Genomic DNA, 22,015 nt, shown 5'->3' on the forward strand with positions numbered 1-22,015 from the left:
TGTTTTCAGTTTGGCTGGTTGTTGACTCCTAAGGTTAGTTGTTCCAGTAAAGTGGAACAACTAACTTTAGGAGTGATGAACAGGTTGTAGCCTACCTTTTTAGGTACATAACCTTTTATAACCTCAGAAAAAAAAAAAAATAATAATTATATATATATTGAAGTGCCCTAATGAAACTCGATGTCGATAAGTAAAGTAATAGTATAACTTTATTAAGGAGTAAAAAGATAATGTCAGCTTTGTTTCTGGGTTTTTTCTTTTTCTCCCCGGAGCGCGTTCCCGGTGACTCCTTCCCTCTGCGCGCTCACGTCTCTCTGTCAGTCCGCCCGCTCTCTCACGTGTTTTCTGTGTATAAAAGGGTCCCAGTCTCGGCTCATTATGTCCAGTGTGTCACCAGATAAACGGCGAAAAATGGAGTCAGCGCTGAGCCAGCTGAAGAAACACACTGTGGTCGTGGCAGACACCGGAGATTTTAACGGTAACACTTCTGCTTTTGTACATGCTAATGCTAGCTGGTTAGCATGCTAATTAGCTGACCAGCTAACTGAACCCAGCTTTAATGTCAATGAACTCCGTGTCGATATCATGCAGTCAGCGCGAGTGGGCGAGCCGCAAATGTTAGCCTCGGTGTGCATTTTATTTAGTCCGACCGCCTAATGATAGCTAGCTAACTATCAAGCTTAACAACTCTCAGGAGGTTTTGCGCTACTTGTTAACTAAGTTACTAAAGTTAACAATACGATAATCCAATTACTTGTTATTAACGTTACCGAACTTAGTAACAGTACGTTAAGCCACTTCACGATTGCTAGCTAACTAACATGACGTCTATTCGTGACATTCAATTGAAAATGCATGTATTTTGTTAATAACATCAGCCTCTTTTAAACATCATAAATGACATAACTTTAAAAGTAGCTACAACTTGCATTATTAAGCGTGTGTTCGTGGTTAAAATATGGATTATGTGGTGGCAAAACTAAGTTTTCCCCATGAGTTAACAGGAAACGAGATGTAAAATGTGTTTTTCGTTCCCCTTTGTCCCTTTCATGCCACAGAGGAAAGGGTCATGTTTCTCAATGGGTCAGAATGAGGAACTGTGTACATGTGCAGTAATACGGTTACAGTGTGATGCAAACAGAAGATAGTTCCTCATCCAGGGCTTGCAGAGTCAGGATGACATGACAGAACTGGTCTGTGACTCCTGCAGCCAGACAATGGAAAACCGATAGTGGTACTTTAATTACACAGCAGGCGTGTTGGGTGCTGGCATTGACTTTTTGAACGTGTTAGTATGTCTTTTGCTAAATTGCCCCCTTAGTTTACCATACTTTTAGTCAAATGAAAATGTGGTGAGGCATGCATACAGGGACTGAACACAATAACATGAACATCTGTATAATTTAGAGCAGTCCATGTCTGCTTTAATTACAATGTGATCCACAGAAAAATAATTACAGCTATTTTGATGATTGTCGTCATTTTCAGCCAATTATCAAGCAAAAGTACCAAATGTTATTTGATTCTAGCCACTCAAAAACTTGAGTATTTGCTGTGTGGTGTGTTTTTTCCCTCAGGTTTGTATAATTTTAATTTGAATATCTGTAAGAATGCAGACCGTTCATATCAATCAAACTTAATTTGTATAGTACCTCTCAAACAAGTTAGGACAGTTTAAAGTTATGTTACTAACATGATGATCTGAAGATGTCACCTTGGAATCCAGAAAGATTGTGGAAAATGGCCAGTTTCTCAGACTAAAAGCAACAACAGATTATTTAATCAATGAAAATAATTGTTGAATTTTGTCTTATCCAATACAACAACACTACAAACTGTGCTGATTGTAACTTGTTAGGAAGATGAGAACAGGGGTTAGTCAAAACTAACACAACCATAAGCTACTCTTTGAAGGCTCTGTTTTTTTTAAAAAGGTCTGTTTTATGTAACCAATGTATTTCATAAATGTTGAAAGATTTCTCAGGTTTCACTAGGTGCAAGTTTAGTCATGTTAAAATCGCTCGTATTTCACATATGAAATGCAAGAACTTGGTCAAACATGGTGTAACACCACCCTCTTGCTTCACTTATGTGGAAAAGGTGGGTTTGCTTGAAAGCTATTGGGGGGGGGGGGGGGGGGGCTTGTGTGAAATTTTGCACAAGGCTGCTTGGTAAGTAATTGGCCTGGATGGTTATTGACATTTGAAAGAAAACATGCAATTAGATAAGGTTCCTCATGAGATAAAGTGTAGTAATCAACATTCTTAACTAATAAAACTTAGGAGTCAACTCGCACAGAAAAGTCTGGACTAGTGTTATAAAAAGTTTAAACGCATATAGAAGATTGTAAATAATAGAACAACTTCAAGCTGTATATTTACATGTATTGTCAGTGGAAATATATTTAGGGTATTTACTAAACTTTTTTTATGCCTTAGGTGGTTGACAAACCAGAGCCATATCTTTTGTGAAGACTGCTGTAGACGGCACTGTGTTCTTGAACTGAGTATCCAGGCCAAACCAACTGATCTGTAGAATGATCCAACTTTGGAAGGGAGTAGAGAGAAATCCAGAATAAAAGCAGGCTTTGTTCTTGGGCTGAAGAGCTGGCAGCACGGACTGGACTCTGCTGCTACAACTGAGTGCTAACTAGGGCTGCTCCTAACAATTATTTCTTAATCGTTTGCTTTTTGTTTTTTAAAATAACCACTTATGTAATAAATCTTTAATATAATAAGTAATATAACAATTTATCCAAAAATATTTATCATTAATATTTCAGTATATTAATAATCCTGAAAAGACTCGTATAGCACATTAGAATAATGGCAGCATATTTTAAAATGAGTAACTTCCATGTCACTGCTGTGTTATGGTGATGATGACTATAATAATAATTGACCCTATTGGTCAGATGCCGCATCAGAAAAATACTGGACTTCAAATTGCTCTCTCGCTGAAGTAATATGCAATTAGATAATCACTGGCAAATGTATTTTGTATTTTTGCATTGGTCAGGGGAAAGAAACTGATACAGAGTGTGGTGAGTAGGGTTGGGAGAAATAATCGACTCTTAGATGCATCGCGATGCAGACGTGGAAGATTATGAATCGATTAACAAATGTCTGAAAATCGATTTTATTTATAATATAATGTTGACGGAACTCGCGGAAGTGCAGCGCCCGGACCGTCTGTGGAGCGCGCGCACACAACAGAGAGACCAGTGTTCCTCTGTATTCGCCACTGCTGCAGAATGAATAACCACCCCACTAAAATGTCACACAATCATTAATATCAGTGCGCAAGTGATGATTTTAACTCTCACACTGTGAGCATGGCGACACTCAACGCTTGGCAGCTCCCTGCGTAGTGTGTGTGTGAGGATGAGCGAGAGAGAGCAAGCGGCAGAACGTGACGGTGTAAGTTAGTGGAGGAAAAATATCAGCAGTAAGTTTCAGTCGGGTAGTAAATGTGCAGTGTAGGTCACTGTGTCTTTTAATAAGTCTGTAGTTTCCCCAACGGCTGGAAAAGTGAAGGCTGTGCGCTAGCTAACATCTTCCCTGCTCTCTGTCCCCCACTCCAGACTTTTGGGGACAGAGTAGTCAGTGTCACAGCCCCCACCCTCTGGAACTCATCCCCACAGAGATTTGAAATGCTCCCTGTCTGGACACTTTCAAAGATCTACTAAAAACCCAGCTCTTTACCCAGGCATTTAATCCTGAATGAGTTTGTTGTTCTGTAACTGTGTAAAGCGTCCTTGGGTCCCGTGACAGGCGCTAAAATTTATTTATGTAAGGTTCCCTAAATTAGTAACAAAGTAATATTAATTATCAGCTGTATGTCATTCCTAACTAAACTACTAGTCAAGGGCTCAACACATCAGCCACAAGCTTAGACTAAACTGGTGTACAGCTCTGTCCTGTATACTGTACATCCTGATTTCAGTTGTCAGGAATCTGACAACTGGTTGTTAATGAAATGAGGGACCATGGAGCTCAGGCTAATAAAGTAAATTAGGGATGCAAACTAGTGCTTTTAAGCTAATTAGGAGATGTTTCTTTTGGATTTTAATGTGCAAATTAAATGCTTCGTAATTATCCAGGGATTCTGTATAGAAAAAAATTATGCATCGATAATCGTCTTATAATCGAATCGTGAGGTGCCCAGAGATTCCCACCCCTAGTGTAGAGTCTGTGTGAACGTCTGCATGCCTCCCTGGTTTGTGTGGGGTTTTTTTGGGGGGGGGGGGGGGTTGACCGCTAGTACTACCCGGGCACCAACCGATCTACTGCGCATGTGTGGAATGTGTCCGCCAAGCTGATTCCAACACCAAATCTGAATCTTCCATCTTTTGGCCCACTTATGTTTCTGTCTTCCTCCTTCTCCCTCTTAGTCCATCTTTAACTGGCCTTAACCTGAACAGCCAATCTGTCTGATGTTAAGACTCCGAATGCGTTCCCTACGTGACATTAGAATCAATTACTATCCACGTGTTGCTCTCTAATCTGTGAAGCCAGATTGTAAACATTCTGATCCAGATATCTGCTTGCCTGTCTCATGACCTACTGTCTCTACCTTTTTATCAGTCTAACTTTTGTCTCCCTAACAAGGACCCTTACAGAGGCAAATAACTAGAGCTAGAATGTCATGTGACAACTCCTAGCTAGACCTGCCTTACATCAGAAATGTCTTTAACTAGTACTACCAGAAACATGTTCCTCGTGTTGATAGTCCTAATATCATGCTTGTGTAATAAAATAAACAGGATTGTAAACAGTGCTGTCTTGAAGTGTCCAGGGATGCTTTTACTTGACGTGTCGCTGCACAGCAGTGTGATAAGAAGTTTCCAATTTGCAGTGCTTACAGAGCACCATGTTGTTGGGCCTTTGTCTAAAATTCTTCCACACATTAGATGATTGTACTTGTAGGAGTTTTTTTATTCCCCCCTCGTCAGTGTTTGCTTTTTTTCTTTTAGTTTGCTTAAGTTAACCCTACCCTGCTGAAGCCTTTGTATTATTTATGTCAACCAAAGAAATACTGATATCCATCTACTTCTTCTGACAGGGAATAGTTTGTTTTGTAGAGGGTGGTACAGCAGTATTTTCTACAGTAGATGGTGCCATTTTCTACCTAACGGCAAAAACAAGTCTCAGAAGAGTAAAAAGGGGGGGGAAACTGTCATGTTAAATCTTCAATATACTGTTGCTGATAACCTACATTTTGAATGAGTGAGATCAAGGAAATTTTGGCATGTCATTGTGTTAACTAGGCTAATGCCCACTTAAGCTGTAATAAATCCAACATTTTGAAGGCCACCTTTTGTCCTTCGTCTTTATGTTTTTGCTTATTAAATGGATTATAGAGCATTTATTGAACTTGTAGTGGCAATGATTGACAATTGTAAAATAAATGCATTTAATAAAGTAAAGAGCGATGGGACATTTCAGTGTTTTTAACTTTCATATTAAACTTTATCATTTTCTAATATTCTTTGTCTATTTTCATGGTTTAAATCATTAACAATAACTATACCTTCAGAGAATAAAGGATTTGGTTAACTATTTACTGGTTGTTTGTATTAGGACTTATACCTTGGTTCTTTCCTGGGCTTGTGGATGCCTGATGCATGGATGATGGAAAGATGGGTATTTGACATTAAGGATGTCTGCAAGAAGATGAGTTATGGGTTTGTGTATGTGACTTTTAAATACTTTGCTCTGTCTTCCTATCCTACAGCCATTGATGAGTACAAGCCTCAAGATGCCACTACTAACCCGTCTCTTATCCTGGCCGCTGCTAAGATGCCAGCCTACCAGAACCTGTTGGATCAGGCCATTAAATACGGCATCGCCAAAGGCGGGTAAGAAGTTGTGCACAAATGAGCTAAATAGGACTCAGGAAAACAGGAAATCTGTTAATTTTTTTTTTTTTAATGTGTGTGTGTGTGTGTGTGTGTGCGCAATTATTAATGGGGACAATTCACAATAAATGTATTGTTGAAGTACATGTAATGTGAATTGTCCCCTATTAAATAGGTTGTTACTTGACTACTGAGAATTTCTTCCCACAGAGTGCATGTATGCATGCGTACTCAAGGAGCTGAGAGCACAGAGCTGAATAGCTGTAAATGACACCAAAACATAGCAGTATAGTGGGGTTTTTTTTGGGGGGGGTTTTCTGTTCAATTTGGCTACTAGGGGGGATGTCTATAATGCTAGGGAAAACCCAGATTTTTTTATTTTCCCATTCAGTCAGTTTTTCAGCATTGCGAAAATCATAATGCCAAAGTTAAACCAACCACCCTAAAATGATACACTTTTTCAGTTGTATACCTGTTGGACTATACTCAGGTCTGGTTAAACCGGAATATTAACAGCATTGAAGTAGAAGTCATTTGCTAATGTTACGTCCCAAGGTCCTGGACGCAACAAAAGTGTAGCTTCCCATTCCAAACAAGGCCAGAACACAGGAAATGCAATTTAGCAGTTTTATTGGCTTCAGAGATGAGCAGTGCCCAAAACGACAATCAAAGCAATCTAATAAACCTAAACTTTCCTAAAACAGAAAGTAAATAAAAGACAAAGCTCTAAACTAAGCTTCTAATCTCAAACAGGAGAAAAAAGGGTGCAAACAAAAAGGGCTTCTCACTCCTACACTCTGCTATACAACAAATATCCGTATATTATAAAACAATTGGCTAAAGCCAACAAAAAAGGTTGTCAACAACAATCAGAATTACAAAGCTAAGCTACACAGATTCATTCAAGGTCTCCTCTAATCACAGCAGTTTTCTACTCACAACGAACAGGTATAACACACAGTACACAGGCTCAGGTTGGGAATGGCAGAGAGAGCGGAGTTCCTGTCAGTGGGGCTTAAGATGGCTGTCATCCAGGTGACAATCAGGAGATTCCAATCAGTTCTGCAGGACCAATCCAGTGTGGCCACCTGTTCTCCATTGCGCGCACACACACTCTAAGGGAGGAGAGACAGCTGACATTGCAGGGGGAGATAAAAACAAACAAAATATGACCCCAGGGTCATAATGCTAAGGAAAGGGAACATTTTATATGGTTTTGCAAAGTTACTTAATTTGCAGCAGGCTGCAGTTACTATCACACGATCGCTGACGTAATCTGCACATGCGTTAGCGTCGGAAGCTCCGTCTTAAACCGGACTCTTATCCAGTTTTATTCCACACTTTCTTTACATTTTTTATATCCTTTTTAAGCTTTATGTGGGTTAAGGATTTTAGTCATCAGACATGTATTTCAAGCTAGATGACCGTAAAAACGCTATCAACGCTACTGACCACAACAAAGCTCCGGTGACTATGCTAGCCGAGATAACTCTGCCCCATGAGGACTGCACACTCCTTAAGAAAGCGAACAAAAAGATTGCGGACCTTTTATGGAGGACATCCGACGACTTTCAGAGGAACTCAAAGAGAAAGATTCCCTGCTGACTGGCTTTATGGATGTGGCTTCAGTACAAGCCAAACAGATTGTTTCTCTTAGTGCAACCGCTAACATTCAGCACCGTGCTATGGGACCCCTCTACCCTTCCACGGCTATCCTCCATCAGTCAACCTGGGCTGAAGTGGTGGTTCGTGGCTGCAAGAGAGGCATGGACGGGGCTGCCTCTCCTCCGCACATCGGCCTCTCCAACCGCTATGCAACCCTGTCTGACGACACTCCGGTCCATCCAGCGGATGCACCTGCGGCTTTGAGTCTCATTGATACGGATCCCTTTCGGCGGATAGTGCCTGCCGACACTGCATCTCCTCCACCGGCTGCATCTCCTCCACCGGCTGCATCTCCTCCACCGGCTGCATCTCCCGCACTGGTGGCAAACTGTGATCAGCTGGGCTGCCGGTCTGCCCCTGGGCCTGATCGGCAGCCGTCATCCCGGTCAAAAACCTCCCGCTTCCCGACGTAGGATCCTGAAGGAGGCTGTGCTCAGACTCTCGGAGGCTGTCTCTACCCTGCACCGTTGGGTAGCCTTTCTCTCAGGTCTGTTACTGCTACTCCAACACAACACTCGGCAGCTCACACACTCCATCCTCAGTCCGCACGCAGTGTTGAAGCAGATTCTGCTCAGTCCTCCTCTGGAACCCCACAACTGGCATCTCCTCATCCCCTTTTCTCCCCAACCACACTAATAATTGGTGACTCCATAACCAGAAACATCAGTTTCTTTAACGCTACCACTCACTGCTTCCCCGGTGCCACTACGGCTGACATTTAAAAAATAAAAATAAATCCAGGACCTAATGCCATCGCTCCCTGTCCTCCACCACAAGGATGATGGTCCATGTGGGAACAAATGACACAGCTCTTCAGCAGTCGGAGCTGACAAGAGATGACATAAGATTTTAACCGTCTTTTTAAAGCAGTGTGGAAAGTCCATTTTTATCTGTGGTCCCATTCCCACAGCTGGTGGTCAGTAGACTCCTTGGCCTCCACGACTGGCTCCAGTCCGCCTGCAGGGCTCACGGTGTGTGTTATGTCGATAACTTTAATATTTTCTGGCAAAGAATGTCTCTTTTTAAGACAGACGGACTTCACCCAGACAAACGGAGCTCAGAAATGTTAGCTGCTCACAAACCGCATGTGGTGCGGTCCACACATGACTAACGTGAATGACTAATCATTCATGCAGCACACCTGGACACACCACCGGTCACTGAACAGATCTCTGCCTCACTGCCACAAACAACCGTCTCCACCTGCTGGCATGTAAAGCCGTCTGCTCCCAGCGCTGTTCCAAAGACTTCTATTCCTGTCATCATCACGCATAGACCAGTAAACCGAAATGTGCACATCTCACACAGCAATCATAGTAATCTTATAAGGATTAGGACAACTGCACAAACTCATTTAAAATGGCTCTCTTCAATGTGAGATCTTTGTCAAGTAAGACTTATCTTAAATGATTTTATCTTGTCTGCAAATCTAGATTTTATGTTTTGAACTGAATCCTGGTTGCAAATGAATGACTATAGCCAGCTGTATGTCATTGAGTACGCTGTGATGAATTTAACTCCTTTTGAAGTTCTCACTCTTAAAGTTGGAGGGCTGTAACCTATCATATTTGTTATAATTTATCGCGCCCCCCCCTCCCCAAAACCGCCTGGAGGATTTTTATCAGAGCTTGAATCAGAACCTGAATTTTTATCTACTCGCTTGTTACTCATGCTGCCTCATCAAGCTCCGTGTGTTCTCGCATCTTTAAAGAACAAAGTGTTTCAAAGTTTTGCACATTCTTTCAGAGCCAAAGCCAACACCTGTCTGATTCCAACACCAACAATCTGGTTGATCACTTCAATCATATCTGCTTGTCGTCACTAAATATTACTGCTCCTCTAAAGGTTAGGCCTACGTCTAAAGCTGGTAAGCAACCCTGGATAAATGACAGCATTCGCAGCCAAAAAAGGAATGCAGGAAAGCAGAGCTCAGATGGAAAAAATCCAGTCTCCAAGTCCATTACCTCAGTCTGAAGGATTTATTAACTACAATAACATGGTTAAGGATGCGATTTTTGTGAACTCATTACTACACATAAACACAATCCCAGGTTTCTGTTTAAGACTGTGGATCAGCTGGTAAACCCAACCCCTCCTTGTGCCTCAGCTGGAAGTAATGATGACTGTGAATTGTTATCTTATATTAATGATAAGGTGGTGTCAATCAGAGCCTCTATTACCCCCACGGCCTCTTACTCAGAGGTTCCTCACCAGCAACAAGAGTTTTAACCAGTCTTATCCCATCGACTTGTCTGAGCTTTTAAAAACAGTATCACAAATGAGTGTCCTCCAGCCCACTTGATGGAATACCTACAAAGTTTTTACTGAAAGTAATCGATTCTGTTGGGCCCCATTTGATCTGTTCTCAACAGCTCCCGATCTACTGGTTGTGTCACTGATTATTTTAAAATGGCTTGTGTGAACCCACTTTTAAAGAAACCTGGTTTAGATCCCTCCCTCCCACATAATTTTAGACCAATTTCAAAACTGCCTTTTATTGCAAAGATTCTAGAAAGAATTGTGTCCAAACAGCTGCTCACTATACTGGAAAATAACAAAATATGTGAAAAGTTTCAGTCTGGTTTTAGGAAGTACCACAGCACTGAGACTGCCCTGCTTAAAGTCACCACTGACCTTTTAATGTCTGCTGATGAAGGTATGTGCTCAGTCCTGGTACTCCTGGCCCTTAGCGCTGCTTTTGACACCATTGATCACAACATCATGTTAGACAGACTGAGGCACTGGGTTGGGATCTCTGGTACGGCCCTAGAATGGTTTTCATCCTACCTGTCAAATAGGAAGTTTTGCGTGTCTGTAAACAACTGTCTCTTTGTTCTGTCCAGTTAAATATGGTGTGCCTCAGGGGTCGGTCTTAGGACCCATTTCACTTCCCCTTGGACATATTATCCATAAACATGGTATTTCTTTTCATATTTATGCTGATGACACACAAATGTACTTGCACGTCAGATCCACAGACCCTGGAATGCTGAGTTCACTTAACAACTGCCTTTTGAAGTTAAAAAATGGATGTCAAATAATTTCCTCCAGCTGAACTCAGACAAAACAGAAATCCTGGTCATCGGGTCCTAGCAGATGGCAAAACAAATACTGCCATCTGCTGGTTCCCTAGTAAATCACATTACACATCACTCTTTTAAATCCCTTCTTAAAACATACTTTTATAGGAGAGCCTTTCCCAATCTTATTTGACTTTATTTTATCCCTTTTATTCTATTTTACTTATTTTATATTTATCTTAAATGTGTATTTTTAGTCTTTTCAATGTCTTCTTGCTTTTATCTTGTTTTTGGGGTATTATTGTCTTTACGCTTGTTAAAGCACTTTGTAACTTGTTTATGAAAAGTGTTCTACAAATAAAGGTTTTTATTATTACTTGTAATGTTCTAGTTCTCAGCTTGAACCTTAAATCTGTGATACCTTTTTAATGGATGTATTGCATAGACTTGTGTCAGAGTGTGGTTAAACATTTAAAAACTGTATTCACGGTGTTTAGAGACTATCTTCCTGCTCAGATTTTGAAGAAATGTTGTTTGGGGTTGTGACTTTGCCCCTTAATGGTTGATTACCAGTACTACCAACTTCACTTTAGTCAAACAACTTGGCTGTTAAATTTGCATAAATTAAACCGTGCCAAAGGTTAAGGTGGCAGCTTTAAGAATATCATTACTCAATTTCTATCTTTATTCCCCCTTCTTTTTTTTTTTTCTTTTTTTTGTGTGTGTAACTGACAATCAGTTTTATAATTTTCCTCTCCTTTACTGTTCAGAACTGAAGATGAGCAGGTAGCCAACACCATGGACAAGCTGTTTGTGAGTTTTGGGCTAGAGATCCTCAAGAAGGTCCCAGGCAGAGTCTCTACTGAAGTGGATGCCAGGTAGGTGTAAACATCATGTCACAAGGCGCAAATTATGACCAGAAACCTGTTAATGTTAAAAAAAACAGACAACTAGTATTCAGAGACCATGTTATTTGTTTTGTCATTACTCCTATGTAACAAAACTTGATTGCATTTATTTGTAGTTTATGTTGTAACTTTCTTTGGAGGATTACAATAATCTTTCTACAATATTTTGCTGTCCATTGTTTTTTTTATATTTTTTTACTGTCATTCTAAAGCACACTACAATTTGCCTTTTAATCACCCATTCACATACAAGCTACACTGGCCTAACCATTGGGGGCAATTTGGTGCTCAGTGTCTTGCTCAAGGATGTGGTGAAAAGGGGATCAAACCTCCCCTGAAATTAATGGATGACCCGCTCTACCTGCTAAGGCCTTAGCAACCTCAATAGATTATTTAAATTGGTCCTAAATAAAAGAGAATAATTTTATCTCAACATGGAGGTTGTCAAATTTTGCTTAAATACTTAATGGCTGCATTGTTTCTCTTCACATAACAGACTGTCCTTTGATAAAGACGAAATGGTTGCCAAGGCCCTGAGGATCATCGCTCTCTACGAAGAAGCCGGCATCAACAAGGAGCGTGTGCTCATCAAGCTGTCTTCAACATGGGAGGGAATCCAGGCTGGGAAGTGAGTCTGTAATGTTAGCTATGCTCGCCTACCATAAATTGTCTGATTTTTATCTTGACTGAGGGTTGGTACAGAGGGTTCTTCCAGCGTCTTATAGTGGAAACTAAACATGATTATGCATGTTTTAACTGCAAAGGTTAAAAGAGTACATGAAGAGGAAAAATGTGATAATGTCAGAGGTTATGTGTAATTAGACCTAGGCAAACATAAATTTGAGTGAAACATACATTTAGTTTGACCAATCCTGCTTGGAAAATGTTTCAATGTCACTGTAATACCTGAGTTTTTGTACGGATACCAAAACCTACAACTGCACCTAGACTGCAACCTGTATCTCTGTTTAATAGACTGCCTCAGTTTGATTCCACATATTTAACCAGTGCAAAATAAGACTGAACTGTCTTTCAACCGTAAAGTCTTCACCTTGAGAACTTGTTGTAATGACTCAATGACTTCTTTGTTTTTCCCATCCCAGGAGCTTCTATTTGGAGAAGCAATATAAATTAAATATTTGTTTTGGGTTTTTTTTTTTTTTGTTTTGTTTTTTTTGTACAGGGAGCTTGAGGAGAAGCACGGTGTTCACTGCAACATGACTTTGCTGTTCTCTTTTGCTCAGGCTGTGGCCTGTGCAGAAGCAAAGGTAACACTTATATCACCCTTTGTTGGACGCATCCTCGACTGGTACAAGGAAAACACAGAACGCAAAAGCTACGAGCCACATGAGGACCCAGGTAATAAAGGCTGTTATTTTGTCAATTTATACTTTAACATGTCGGTACATGTTAAGGTATCAAGGCTTCAGATGTGAGAATTTTTGGGACACAAAGAAAATTTGTCTGTCAGCATGTATTCATGCATAACAATGCGCAATTCTAGTTGGAATTGAACTCTATTTAATTCAAATAAAAATGTGGTCTAGTGTTCGGCAGATTTGGATTTCTAAACTCCGTTGTAATGGTGCATTCACTTAGATGGGTGTTTTGTGCAAGAAGAAAATGATGATCTAGGAAAAAATATTGACCTTTTTCATCATCCCCAATTGGAATTACGCCACTGATCTGTTTACAGTCTGCAAAATAAATGAGACCCTAAACTGTCATGATTCTGCTGTAAAACCTCAAACCGGTCGTGCCAGGTTTACTGTTAAACTGCTGCGCTGCTGTTGTCTTGTGGAAAATATGACACACACATGCTTTGTGCGTACTGTGGTAACAAAGTGCTTTTAATTACAGAACAGGATTGGTAGGAACAAACAGTCCTGTTTGAGTTGAGCGGTAAAATTAAAATGATTTAATTGTTAGTGTTTTTATGGGGTGAATTTTCATGTGTGTATTGATGGCAGCTTTAAGCCCCTGACAACTTGCTTCAAATTCAGTGTTTTTTTTTTTTGTTTTTTTTTCTCCCCTTCCTTAGGTGTGCTGAGTGTGACCAAAATTTACAACTACTACAAGAAGTTTGGCTACAGCACTGTGGTAATGGGCGCATCCTTCAGAAACACGGGGCAAGTGAAAGCCCTGGCAGGCTGTGATCTGCTCACCATCTCCCCTGGGCTGCTCGCAGAGCTCAGCCAGGACCACAGCTCTGTCACAGAGATGCTCAATGTGGAAAAGGGTACTGTTCTGTGATTCAAATGGAGCCTTTCTGCAAAGTACTGTGATCACCATAAACTCAGCAAGTTTTATTTTCATTGTGCATGGGCAGTCAATGAACTAGAAACCATTTTGTTTTGGCACTTAGCTGGATAATAAACAATCTTGTTCATTTAATTAGTTCAAATTTTGTCTCTTTTAGACAGTTTATTGAGGTGTGCCAGATCATAACAGAAGTTGTCATTTCTGGTCTCTGTTAAATGATTTTTAATTAACTGCAGGTGGCTCTGCGGAATGACATTTCTCAGCTCTCTGAAGAACCACTTATCTAAACAACTTCACACTTCCACAGGGGTGGAAATCTGCTCTTTTGGAGATTAATAAAAAAAAAAAAAAAAAAAAAATTGTGAATGCACTTACTTCCTGCTTGACCTTGAGGTTTGTTTTTTGTAGCCAAGGTCTGTGATCTGGAGAAGATCCATCTGGATGAGAAGGCCTTCCGCTGGCAGCACAACGAGGACCGCATGGGTGTGGAGAAACTGTCTGACGGCATCCGCAAGTTCGCTGCTGATGCCATCAAGCTGGAGACCATGATCAAAGTAAGAGGATGGGGGGTTTTTTTGTTTGTTTTAACAGCTTTGAGTGTTTCAAGTGTCACTCGTTTGAAGACCAGTCTATGGTGAGAATGCGGTAAAGCTAACTGCACCTGAATTTGGAGTCTTTATGGTAATTTCACTGAAATGGAGCAGCTGATAGGCAGGGTTAGTAACCTTATTCTGTAATTTTCTCACTTTGCAAAGTAAAGTATAAGTCTTACCTAAAAGAGAAGCTATGAAGTCTTCATTGTACGCATTACGAGCACCACATTCAATATAATTTATCAAACTGCGTGAGACTTGGTAATTGTAGTACGTGACAACTTCGGGTTTTCAAAATAAGGTGTTAACACTACGTATACACAGTATCGTGTTTTTGTTTGGGTTTTTTTTTTTTTTTATATTCACACTAAGTATGAAACGTGTCCATTAAAAGTAAAGGAAAAATGGATTTTGGTGGGGAAACATACAGTAGATAGACAATGTGTTTATGATCAAATTGTTTACTAGAGCACAAAACTGTTAACCAGAGTGGCAAGTTTTTCATAGATCTTACCCCTTCTTTATCTTGCTTTTGATGTGCATCAAATTAATGCATTTAACATGCCCCCGGACCCCGGGTCGAAGTCCACTCATCATAGTCTTACAAAGTCCTGTGGAAAACGCTGTCGTTTCCTTGCAGTCAGTATAAAGGTGATCTCACTCTATATGCTGTCTCTTTTTTATTTTTATTTTGTGTGTTACAGGAGAAAATGCTCAACGTGAAAAACAGCCAGTAATGGACAGATGTGGCATCTCCGCATTAACAGGAAGTATAAGGAGGCTGCCTTCTTTGTCCCTAACTACCTGAAAGAAGGTCCTTTCCTCTCCGTATTTGACCAAACTCCAGGGACCTTCCTCCTGAATGGACACCTTTCCTGTTAGGCTGGGACTGACTCGGTTTTATGAGCAAACATAAATGGTTATTAAAGCTTGTGTGGAGTGGTTGTAAAATAGTCTTACAATTTACTAGAAATTTGACCAGAAAGCAAAAACTTTGCAAAAGAAATGTCTTTATGAGACTTGGTCTTGTTGAGTAATATCATGTGACTACTAGAAAGGACTGTGAGCACTTTTTGGCAGTAAAGGACCACAATTTTGCTCTCAGCTCTATTTGAACTGGGTTGAGGGCAGAACTTGATAAAGACCATTGTACCATCATTCCTCAGAATATACCTTTTTTTTTTGTTGTTTTTTTTAATATATAATTTGTTTTTTTTCCCTTCCCCTCTCAATAAATAAGTCTGTAATTACACTTGTGTTTTTGTTTTTTTTACACCCTTTCTGTCTTTGTTAACAGACACGTGAGTTACAGAAGGTGTCAGACACAACTATTGCATCCATAAGTAAAGCCATGCAAGGCATTTTAAAGGGGAGCTATGACAAACTCTGATTATCAGGTTTAGAAAGCCCTACTCTTTAAGTGCAGCTTTTGCAATTACTGTTTTACGGTCTCTGGTCGAGCCAGTTTAACTTCATTCTGTCAGCCCAGATTTAGCTAGATGTATATAGGACCATGTTTACCGTAAACTCTTAACACTTACTTGATGCCAGATGAAACTTCAGTATAGGTGGGACTTTGAAGCTTTTGGAAGGAAATTTGCAGGTTGCATAAAGTCTTGCGGTGCCAAGGTAAGAAAATCCTTTAGGATAAGTTCTATCTTATCTAAATTGGCTTTATTTAACTTCTGTATTAGATATGTTTGCTGTATTTCAGTGTTTTATTCCATGAAGATTGTATAGATTTGAGTTTAACGTTTCAGTAAGCTACTCACATTACAAGACTACACAATTATAATTTGGGTAAGAAAATGCTATTTTCAGACTTTATTGTAGTAATTCATAGTTCTCAAAGTATAGCCTACTGTCCCGATCCACCAAACATGACACAACAAGACTTGGATAGTTTACAGATAGGCAGTAAAAAAATATATTCTTGTAAAACACCGTTTTTTTTTTTTGTTTGTTTGTTTTTGAAGGGGGGGGACTTAAGGGGTCACTAATTTTGTTCTTTCCCTTGCACCATTTGAATAAAAGTGATTTAGACTCTTATGTCATCCTTTCAAAACTGCTGAAAGTTATACAAATTTAAGATGAGTGATTATAGTTCCCCTAATGAAATACTGAGATGTTTTTTATTAAAGATATTGTGAGATAAACATTTTTGGTTCTTTTGTGTGTCACAGTATAGGACATTACATTGCACTAAAGGACATTAATGGTAGTTATTGCATTAAAGAGGAAGTAAATGCTGTTACATTAAAGCATTTTTACTTAACTTTCAGTATGTCATTTTGATACAATTAATATATCAACCATGTTTTAAAAAACAAAACAATTTATCGACATTTAAAGTTGACTCCTCGATAGAGCAAACCTTGTGTAATTATTTTAGTGTTAGAGAAGAAAGAAAATGTAATTTTGATTAAAAAAAATATCAATGTCAACCATGTTGTTCAAAAACAATTGAATTTTTTTTTTAAATTTCATTTCAATTTACTTTCTTTGTTCTCCTAGGGCCTTCTCCTTTCTGTGTGGATCCCTGTTAATTTTCTCTCTATACTTCAGTGTCCTCTCTCTACCATTTCTGTCCCCAATTTATTCCTATCTAAAAAAGAAAAAATGAAGTTTCACATTACTTATTTTCATGACACTTTATACCAGTACACATTTGCTGCAAAAACTTAATTTTTGCATTTAGAAACGCTATAAATTAACAAAAAAATAATACAAAGGTGTTAAACAAATCTTAATCATTTAAAATGCGTTTTAAAGAGACTTTGTCCTCTTGTGTGACCTCTTTGTCCTCTGTCTAAAGGATATTTCAGCCTTTTTGTGCCAGTCAGTGACCATGCTATATCTAGCTAACCTGTCATTAACAATTAGAAGCACACAATAGCTAAATTTTCTATAATTATGTACATTAACATACAATTTTGAATTAAAAAATATAATTTAGGGCTGTCACACCAAAGGACAAAGAAACTTAACATTTTTATAGTGGTTTGGAAAAAGCTAAATATTTGAACAATTCTGAGACAAAAACTTACCATGTGCGCACATCATGGGCTTCACAGGGGGCTTCAGTACCATTAACTTTAATGGGGTCTTTCAATTAAATAAGGTTGTCTGTTGAATTGCCCAATTAAAATTAAGATATGGTGTCACACAAGAGGACATGGTTTTCAGTGACAAAATGTATCAAGCTCCTACGCTTTTAGAAATATATGGATGAAATAAATGATTGCCATTTACTAAAATAGACACTTGTAACATTATGCCTGAGGTATTTATCAACATTTTTATGCGTGTCATTTTATTTTATAAAAGTAGTAATTTATTGATCCATGCTTGAGACAGTCACACCATAGGACAATTTTGGGATTTGGCTCAAAAATGTAAGAAATCTAATAACAAAGCTGTTTTTACAACAACAGGTCCTTATAAAACAAACTTTTAACTATTTACTGCACTTTAAATCATGACAAAATAATTTTTATTAATTTAATCTTCTGTGACAGTGAAATTGCCATGTCACGTCAACAACCCATTTAAAGTTTTGTAACAGAATGATTGTGGGACCGAGACTTTAATTGAACTAGCACTGAGCAAAGATGATTTTCATGTTTTTGTTTTTTTAGGGAGCACATGTGAATAATTATATAAATCTGCGTGTTGCTGATGTAGCCTAATTCGGTTGTCAGTGTTGTTCACAACCTATATACAATGTTCACATCACATAATGAAATGAAATGTATTTGAAAATGGTTGCAAACGGGACTTTGTTGCACAACTTTAAAAAGTTAAACCAAAGTCCTGAGGGTGAATAGTTTCCCACCTTAAACCCTTTGTTAAAAGTTCAGCATACCTGACAGTGAGCCATGCTTCTGAAATGTGTTTGTTCCAGTTTTTAAAATGTTTTGGAAATCTGGTCAGGACAGACAGTAATGTTGTATTCAATATTGTGTACATGAGTTCACGTTATTTTTCAAGCTGCACCTTCGCTGATGTAGGAATACCTTTCGCATTAACGTGTGCAGAGATTATTTTTCAACAATAATAAAATACATGAGCTGTAAAGCTCTGTAATAACAGAAATATATTAAATATATTAAAAGCAATGTGAAGTTTATTAAGTATAATACACTTTTTAATGTACTACATTTCTCCATAATATATTAACTCCACATATCTTATATAAGATCAGGGCCAGATAAGGGTGAAAATATACCATGGGCCCCTGTTTCCGCATCATTAGCCCTATCTAAGGTAAACAAAGATCAACAATAGAAATATCAAAACTCCAATACAGTATAGTTTATATTTTATTTTTACCGGGCTTGTTTTTTATAAATAGAAAATGGATGGATGGATGGATGGTTTACTGTTTCACTGCTTTAAAAATTGCCTTTTGTTGTGTTCATCTCAGGCTCTGGTGGTGAACTTCATGAAATAACATATTTAATCCCATATTGTCCCGACTGAAATTATGATATCAATCTATCAGTGAATATTTCATATCTGTAATCTTGATAATGCTTTGGATTATTAATCACTGTTCTGCAAAATAATTCAACAATAAATCTAGTTGTTCATTAATATGTGGCTCTGATAAATATGGTCACACTTCCACTGTGAGACCAAAAACTTGAAGTGTGACCATGTCTTTACGTAGCACCTGTTTATCCAACCTTTACAGTTACATCAGGTATGACGAACTTTGGATGGATTGCACATGCCATGAATTGCAGAGGTGACAGTTCCTGTCAGCAATAACCAGTCAACACTCTATCATCTCTCACATTTTTTTCAGGAGAATAACTTCTTTGTCACACCGCACTCATAAAAGTCAAGACTCTTTGAATACATGTGAATATAATTACATGTATTTATACATGTACCCCAAATCAAGCTTTTTTGTAGTTTATGAACAACAAAATGTCCAGCTTACTATATAGTGAAAATAGCATCTTTAACTTGATAGAATGAGTCCTGGCTGCTTAACCTTTCTGTCACTGCATTTCCCCAAAGGTTCAGATTTATTGCCTGACTGAGGAGCTGAGATGCTGGAAAAATTCAAACTGAACATCCTGTTGCAAGGCCTGACTCTGTTTCTGTTAGGCCCGGCCTGCCAAGCCTCTTCTCTGGGACTGACCGTCAGTGTTGTGCCACTGGATAGCAATGGAGGGAATACGGTGGGCAACATTTTCCCACCCCAAAACATTTGGGTGTTCAATTCCAAAGTCTTTGGCTTTGGCCCTTATCACACATTTCTATTATTTTTTAAGGTTTTGTGCCATCTGAAATGACAGTGAACTAATACAAATAATTTCCTGCTGTTTATCAAAGTTATCATTTCATAACTTCAGCATTATGTTATTTGCATCTATAAATCTGTAGTTCAATCCCTTCCAAACATTTACAGGGATTTCCAATGTCTATTGTAATTTCTTTTCTACAAACCCTATATTCCTTAAAATAACCTTATTATTAATTTCTTCTTTAACTAAAACCTGGTGTTCAGGGATTCATTAACAGAGGTATAAATGACCATTTCTGAGTTTAGGCATATATTAAGAGACTTTGCCTTTCTAATAGAAAAAGTATAATAAAAGTATAATTCATTGTGAAATCGTGTAGGATTTATTGTAATTTATTATTTCATTGTTTAATGATCATAATAAGACCATTAATATCCCTGTATAAACTATGTGCGAAATAATAATTACATATGCCACCCTTACTTAATTTAAATATATGGCTATTTTAATGAATGACTATACTTAATTTAGTGGATTAATAAAAGATGATGTGTTTTTCTTCAGTATTCTAATACTTCATGAACTACATAATACTGACTGTCTTGTTTTAGTGAGTTAGCAAAGACTGAGCTCATCCAAAGGGTACTTGATCCTTAGCTGATGTCACTGAACTCAGACGTAAAATCAGTCATTCAACATAAAAGTGTAATTTTGTCTCTCTGCTTCTTGCAGGTGGAAGCTTATTTCAGTGCCATTGCTCCCAATCCATGTCCAAATTTGTCTGGACTGTGTGCTGTAGGGGAGAACTGTCGAGTCTACGCTACCTCGCAACCTTTTTCTGGCACCAAACCCAGTCCTGGCTGGTGTGTTCGCCAGTGGCAGAAAACTGTCCCCAGTAATTTCACTGGCACCATCAAGTTAGGGTATGAGCCCTCTTCTGGACCACTGTCTGGACCTTTGATGTCAAACATATAAAAATCATGCTTTTTACTTGGACGCGTTTCTCTCATTATATGCTCAACAAAAATGGCTTTTCATCTTTAAGTTTTGAAAAATAAATGTTTTGGGGTCAGGCATGCAAGCAAATTCAGGTAAACAGTGTTTACAAAGAGAAAGTCTTTGTTCTTTCACCATTTGTCCTTCCAATTTGCCTAAATATAATTTATGTGAGCTTGTGGAAATTGTAGTCTTAATGTTGTTCTTTACTCAGGTGAGGTAGTTGCAGATATGTATGGCTTTATTTGGCATGATATAAACTTGGCATTAAAGATAACTAGAACTATATCATTTTAATTGTCCCTCAAATATGTAAATACGTGCTTTAGTGCTTAGTGCTTTTATTTCTTTTCACATTCCTGTAGTAGCCTAATCCTGCCCTTAGGTATAATGCACTGGGTGTGTTACAAGAGCTGCATGTTCAACAAGTTCTCCATGTTTCTGTGTTACTCTGTTGTACTTAATATTTGTCCTGTTTCATTGATCTAGGCCATTTGATGTGATGATTTGAATCAGGCTACCTCAAGGAAGATCACAAAAACAGGTTTCAGTTTCTCTAACACACTTTTCCTCAAATGTTTAGGTCCACAGAAATGTATGTATCAATAAAAGCAGGACCAATAGTTCGAGCAAACAGCGGGAGACTCAACCAACCTGCTTTTGTTGCTCTCCCTCCTCCCCTAAGGTATTGTACACTTGCACACACACAATGAATTTATTTAAATTGTCCTTAAAAACACGAAACTTTTGAAACTGAAATAAAATGGAGGGCTTTAAAGTGAGAAATATAAGTTAAACAGGTTTGAACAAATCAAGGACACTATAAAGCTCCAACATTAAATAGATTTTAAAAGTTTCAAGTCAGCCATGGCAATTAGCTGTCACGGATCGGGGCGCTGAGCCAAATGCAGACAATGGCAAGGCGAGGAGGTTGCAGTCCAAAAATGTTTAACATATTTAACTTAAACAGGCTTACAAGGAGCTCGAGGCAAAGTCCAACAAAGGTAGTCCAGAACACAAGGCAATCCAAAACACAGGGAATAATCCAGAACTAGGAAGACAAAGGAACAGGCAGGAACACTCAACTTTAGACACAAGGACGTGACAAAGACTGGAGAGACAAGCAGGCATACATGTACACAGGGACTAACGAGCGAGGCGGGAGCAACACAGGTGAGCGGGATCAGGGCTAACGAGGCAGAGAGACAGCAGGGGGAAACAGAGAGAACACTAGACAAGCAGACATGGGGCAGAGTGAATAACCAAGAAGACAGAAACACACACAAGTTACAAAGAACCAGAACCTAAACAAGAACACAGAACTAGAACACAGAGTACAGAGGAGACCAAATCACAAAAATACAAACAAGGTCCAGGAATGATTACCAAAACATGAACTAAGGACATGGAACTAAAGCTTAGCTTTAATTAAATGTCATGGGAGAGTTAACCT

At 38.7% G+C, this 22,015-nt stretch overlaps 1 protein-coding gene across 1 annotated transcript; it reads left to right on the forward strand.

Moving 5' to 3' along the window:
• Positions 1-301: 301 nt before the first annotated feature.
• Positions 302-15,560, forward strand: taldo1 (transaldolase 1). Its single transcript, XM_038700590.1, has 8 exons — positions 302-478; positions 5,737-5,860; positions 11,316-11,423; positions 11,950-12,081; positions 12,637-12,812; positions 13,495-13,692; positions 14,124-14,269; positions 15,013-15,560. Exons 1-8 carry the CDS (start codon positions 379-381, stop codon positions 15,043-15,045), a joined length of 1,017 nt encoding a protein of 338 aa, XP_038556518.1. The 5' UTR covers positions 302-378; the 3' UTR covers positions 15,046-15,560.
• The last annotated feature ends 6,455 nt before the right edge of the window (positions 15,561-22,015 follow it).

The sequence above is a fragment of the Micropterus salmoides genome, unplaced genomic scaffold (assembly GCF_014851395.1).
Source record: "Micropterus salmoides isolate LMB-PRFRI ecotype aquatic unplaced genomic scaffold, ASM1485139v1 Ms_hic_scaffold_6, whole genome shotgun sequence".
Taxonomy (NCBI): domain Eukaryota; kingdom Metazoa; phylum Chordata; class Actinopteri; order Centrarchiformes; family Centrarchidae; genus Micropterus; species Micropterus salmoides.